At 47.2% G+C, this 5,797-nt stretch overlaps 1 protein-coding gene across 1 annotated transcript; it reads left to right on the forward strand.

Annotated features, from left to right (window-relative positions):
- The first annotated feature begins 2,978 nt into the window (after positions 1 to 2,978).
- On the forward strand, positions 2,979 to 5,538 carry LOC125554391. The gene is made up of 2 exons (XM_048717959.1): positions 2,979 to 3,585; positions 3,940 to 5,538. The coding sequence occupies exons 1-2, from the start codon at positions 3,547 to 3,549 to the stop codon at positions 4,507 to 4,509; spliced, it is 609 nt and encodes a 202-aa protein (XP_048573916.1). The 5' UTR covers positions 2,979 to 3,546; the 3' UTR covers positions 4,510 to 5,538.
- The last annotated feature ends 259 nt before the right edge of the window (positions 5,539 to 5,797 follow it).

Raw genomic sequence — 5,797 nt, forward strand, 5'->3', positions numbered from 1 at the left:
TCACAACCCCCATCATCACCGTCTGCCACGTAGAGACCTAATGATGGTGCGGTTGAATCCCTTCCCTCTTCATTGGGAGTGGCGGCAGAAGTAGGACATGGCTGTAGTAGTATTGATGGAAGTTGGTCACTAACTCACCCTTGGACTTCACGTACGTCATCATCAGCAACATGAGTACGCACCACGATCAATCCCTTTCTCTTGCCACTCCTGTCGGGAATTGGTTGGTCCGTGTAGCCATGGCTGCTCTAGTTTTTGTGGACATGTATGATCTTTTCAGATGGTTGTGTAGGTGTTGGCAAATAACAAGTCGTTCCTATTGCTATAGTTCCTTAGTTCGAAATAGTTGTTCCTTTTTGCGACAATGAGCCCTTCAAAATAGTCATCAGACGTGGTTTCCATATGGTTGTGTACATACTGAGTACACCCTCTGTTCCTAAATGAGACATTTTGGTAGTACAAATTGAACTGCCAAAACATCTTATATATAAAAACAAAGGTATTGACTTTTAACCTTATATGCCGACTTTTTTTTTTGTTTTCACTTCCTATCTTTATATCCAAAATGACAGGAACTGGTCATCACACGAGGAAAAATATGAGGGGAATCACTTACTATATTATATCTAACAATATTTTATTTCTGTAGATCCTATATTGTTGGGTATAACATGGTTACATCTTGCAATGGTAAAATCCTTGTCATCCCTCATGTAAAGAGAGGCATCCTCGCCTCCCCCCCCCCCCCCCCCCCCCCCCTTGTTGTAGTGTGTGCCTTTACTATTTACTTATTGTGCAATAGTGTCAAAAAGTATTCGAAATAGGGGACATATTTTATGGTTATTTAGAATTTCATTATTGATATTTTATTGGTCCAAATAACAACTCATGTGGGCAAATGTAATAATTTGTGTTCATCTTCATGTACTATCTTGGGTATAACCGACTCCAACCATTTAAGAAGATCTTTGCCTATAGATAATTTTGTATTGTCCTCTTGTGTGTTTGCTTCTTTCAGGTTGCTTGGAATTTTCAATTGTGATAGATAGTAAGAATTGAAGCAGATGTGATCCATGTCGATCTGCTTTTCTTATATGTAAATGAAGCTTGGAAAACAAATTGCTGGTATGGTAAATCTTTTCAGATTTCTTACACCTGACTTGGAGCTGGCCTTTTATATTCTTTGACTTCTTTTCCTTCCTGGTATGGGCTATTTTCTTCTGGATACATGTATGAAGTATATTTGTACTACTCGAGTGGCATGATGATGCTTATGTTTCTTCTATGCGTTCGACTAAACTTCAGGGGTGCAATTTGGATGGCAAATTTATGTCATTGTTAAACCCGGATTCTATAGATGATTTAGCTATCAATGTAAAGAAGTCAATATCACAACTCCTGACATGTATCATATTGGGCATGATTCTCCTACAGTTGTCTTTGCTATGATGTCGATGACTGATATACTCTAGATTTTTTTTCCGGGACCTGACTATGTCTCACAACAGGCGATAAATACATCCTGCGAAAATATTGGTAGCAACCTAAGAGACATGCTCCTAAATCCTGCTATTGGGCTATCCCACGGCGGTTTTACCCTGTGCATATGCAGCCACCCGCATATGCAGCCACCTCAAGGCCCCAAAATTTGGAGGCGTACACCGATCGCGCCGAGTAGTTGCCGTCGTCCTCCCAAGCCCATCGGACCTGGTCTCGCGTATCCATGGTGAGCATGATTGTCGCCGTCCTGTCCCAAAGGTGGAGAAATTCCTGCAGTGTCTCCTCAATCCTCATCCATGTCCGGTCCTACCTCAAGTGCCCAAGATCCAGCTTGTATTGCGTCAGAGACTGATCTGACCTACCCGCAAAAAAAAAAAGAGACTGATCTGACCTCCCGAACGCGCCACAGGATCCTCGCAAATAATCTTGGAGCCAACTCTTGAACCCTAAAACCTTGAAGCCATCGGTCCTCCCAAAATAGCGCATCCTTGCCGTCTCCGACATGCTTGGTTGTTTGGTTGTTGCTTTATTTATAAAGCGGGGCAAAAGCTTGTTTTGAGAGACGAATATGATGTTGCTGGATCTACGCTGGCCTCTGCATCTCCTCTTGTGTTTGTGTATGTTCACCATTGGTTCCTCCCCTCGCCTGCTAGCTACTGTAACTAGTCCCAGTACTTCTTCTCCAGACTAATAATAAAGTTTTCAAAGCTCCGTCCTACCGCGCGGTGAAAGCTCTAAAAGTTCCAGTTGTATAACAAATTATTACGTCAAACGAGATTTGACCCATCTAGTGTCCCGCCGTACGAACCATGTCCTCAGCTAGCTCCTCACTTTCACACGGACGTATCTGATCTCCATGGAGCTCGATGCGATCCCACGGCATCTCAACAATGGTGTAGGACTACTAGTGGCCTGCCTGCAATGTGTCGAGCCTGGGGCATGCACTGCACGGGACCAGCGGACGAGGACCTCTTCCTTCTCGACTCCTCCGAATCCTACTCAATCGTCTCCAGCGCTCCATCGCGTCCCTTTCCACAGCGACCACCCTTCACCTCATCCTTATCACCGCCCTATCCGAACCGGCCGGCCATACCGTAGTAATGTTCTTCTCCACATGCACATATTCCATGTCGGTATACGGAACCCAACTGGAACCCTGGACCGGGCTTGTCTGTCTGCACTGCACTGGTCAACCAACCTCAACAGCTCCATCTCAAATCCAAATCTAATCCCTGGAACGGATGCTCTCCGAAAAGCAAATAAAGCCAGCAAGATACACAGATCTTTCACATCCAATTTGGTTATCTGGCCTGTGGTTGATCGGTCGGCACCTTTTTTAATTGTCAAAGGCCAAGATTCTCCCACTCTAGTGTGTCAAACACGCTGCCATGCAAAACTCATGGCCCTACCTCACCACCATGGCTCCTGGCCTCCTAGCTTATAAATTCATGGCCAGGCAGGTCATTCAGGCACCATCAGTAAATCAGTTAGTTAGCATTAGGCACAAGTGAGCTATTACATGGAGGTAAGAGGACATCTTCGGTAGCCAAGGATGATTTGCCTGTGAACCGCCCCTGGGAGCCCAGCTCTCAGGCACCCGGTTTCATGAGCAAGTCATCCTGGCTACCCAAGTACTACCTCCGTCCCATAATATAAGAGCATTTTTGTCATTTGTGTAGTACCTCTTACCATACCCCAGGCAGCCATGCTGGGTCTACAGCCATTTCATTCATTCTAGTGCTAAACAGAATTTACAGCTCCGGAGATCAGGTCAGCACCTTGCTATAACGTACATGCACACTGAAATATGGGTGGTTACCTTCACAAGGAGCATTGTGTTTGTGCGCTCAAGGCATCGTCAGACTACACTGGCCTTCTGCACTTCACCTGCCCTTGCGGTGCTATCAAGCCTCAGCGGCATGGCATGTCGCACTTTCTACAATCAGTGGCAACCTTCATCAATAGCATTCCTTTTATATGCTTGTAGAGAGTTGACTGCATCACTGATGCAACGTACACTTCCTATTTACAGGTACAAGAGGTGTGATGCATTCCAGATACCTAACAAATATAAGCAAATGCCATGTAATGCCTTCGTGAATCTACCTTTTATAGCCCACGCATATACTAGTATCATAAGTTAACCGAATTATGTTGCAGAAATTAATCAGTATCGGGGTAAGAACAGAGCTACAAATTATTGTCAACAGAAGTAACACTTCTACTACGAGAGAAAAAAAATATGCAGTAACACACAGTGCACTTCTGGACTTTTGTGATGGGTCCTAATGTACAAATTCAATGGCCAGTTGAGAGTAAAAATTAAATTACATAACAAATTATTCCTAAAGATTATTTTCTATAAATTAGACCCATGTTTACAGTGTCAAATGTAAAGCATCTTGCTTTCAGGTTCTGAATTAGCTCCCACTATAACAGGATTGCAGGGAATCAATTAACTCGACTCTGGGGCGACCACCCTCCCACCGCCGGCGTACCCTCCTCCTCTCCCTCCCTCCCTCGCCGCTGCATGAGGCTGGCGCCGGGCAAGCCCATGGCACGGCCGGGGACTGCGGCGGCGGGGCCCTTGCTGCTCCGCCTAGCGCTGGAGAGAGATTGGATCTGGAGCGGCGGCCCTTCGGGCGAGGCCCCTCTGTGCCGGCGAGAGGCGGGACTGGTGTTGTGCCAGTGGTCCGGTCGGACGGCCAACAGATCTTCGGTGGACCATGGCCTGGCATGACTGCTCTGGCGGCCGGCGGCGCCAGATCTGGCCGCTGTCATCCGGCCCTGATCAGTGGGCTTCTCTCCTACGGGTTCATGTTGGTGCCGGCGTGGTTGCCGGGACCCTGGCCGCGGGTGAAGCGGATGGAGGAGATCCAGATTAGGGGAAACCCCTTGGTAGGCCCCGGCCGGCCGCGCCGCCGACGACGCTCAAGAGCGCCGCTTTTCTTCTTGGAGACGCCGGTCTATGTCAGCTCCTTCATTTCCCCCTCCCCGCCTCTCGGGTGAAAACCCTAACTCCGGTGGGCGGCGGCAGCGTCCTTGACGCCGCGACCTTCCTGAAGGTGTCGCCTTGAGGGCTGAGTGGTGGTGGGCACTGTGTGGGTCCTTGACGGTTGCTGGTGATGGGCACTGCTTCGGGGGAAACCCTAGGATCTAGTCTTCCAGATCGGACGGTGGCAGTACTGCGGTGCTTTTTCTCTCCTGGGAGTATCGTTTGTGGAGCAGCGCTGGAAGACAGAGGCAGGAGGTGGAGCGGCTCCGTCTTGCACGGAGCTTTGGTCGAGCTGTCAAGTCATGCCTGGCCGACAGGTGCTACGCTGAGTCATGCCTAGTTGGCAGGTGCTACGCACTACAGATCTTCCAGAGTCTTCGCGTCTGGACGGATGAGTGCAGGGCGGTGGCGCCGTTGGGCGCCATGGTGGCGTCGACAGATGTCCGTACTGGCAAGGAAGATGGGTCAGTGGTCCGATGAAGATGGCGGCTTCTAAACGTGTGCATGTGGTGTGCGCTTTAGGTCTGTTGCACCGGCTGTTAGTCTCGATACGTTATGTGGATGAATCGGCAACGACACCGTTTTTAGATATGGGGAGTGAGAGCACTCCTCATTATCGAATTTGTAGGTGTGAGTGGTGGCTTCAGATGATTTGATATATGTTTTTGTCAGACCTTTATGAAATAATTAATAAAGATGGCTGCATTGCATCGCTTGATGCGGAGCCCGGGGGTTTAACCTCCTTTTAAAAAAAACTCAGCACACTCAAAGACTGTATATGTTAGAGGAATTTTCGTATCAAAATCATTAATAGCTATCAAAGCTAATAACAAATGTGAGTTCGTACATGGTCCATGCTCATCATGGAAATGATAATGTGGCAACCAAAGTTGAAGAAGAGTGAAACATAAATGTGAAGTCAGTGGACAGGACATGTAAGGAAACAAATGAATTTAAGGTTATAACCAAGTTTCAAGAAGGATGGGATTGATAAGAACAGTTTGGATTTGAGGCTAGCCAGTAGCCACACTATAAACCCTCTAGAGCACCATAGTGTCGCCCCGCCTATGGACATGGTGTTAGAGATATATTTTGGTTATTTGTATTTGATAGTTTAGTTTGTAATCCGTCTCCTATATTATTTTCAAAAGAGGGTTCTTACCTTTTAAGTTTTGTATTCAATATATACTTGCCCTCGAGGCTCAATAATACATCCACTATATCTCTTTCTTCCTTCTAATATGGTATCAGCCATCGCCGCTTTCACGCTTGCGCAGCGTCCCTGGGCGGTCATTTTCCATG

The sequence above is a fragment of the Triticum urartu genome, chromosome 4 (genome assembly GCF_003073215.2).
Source record: "Triticum urartu cultivar G1812 chromosome 4, Tu2.1, whole genome shotgun sequence".
Taxonomy (NCBI): Eukaryota; Viridiplantae; Streptophyta; class Magnoliopsida; order Poales; family Poaceae; genus Triticum; species Triticum urartu.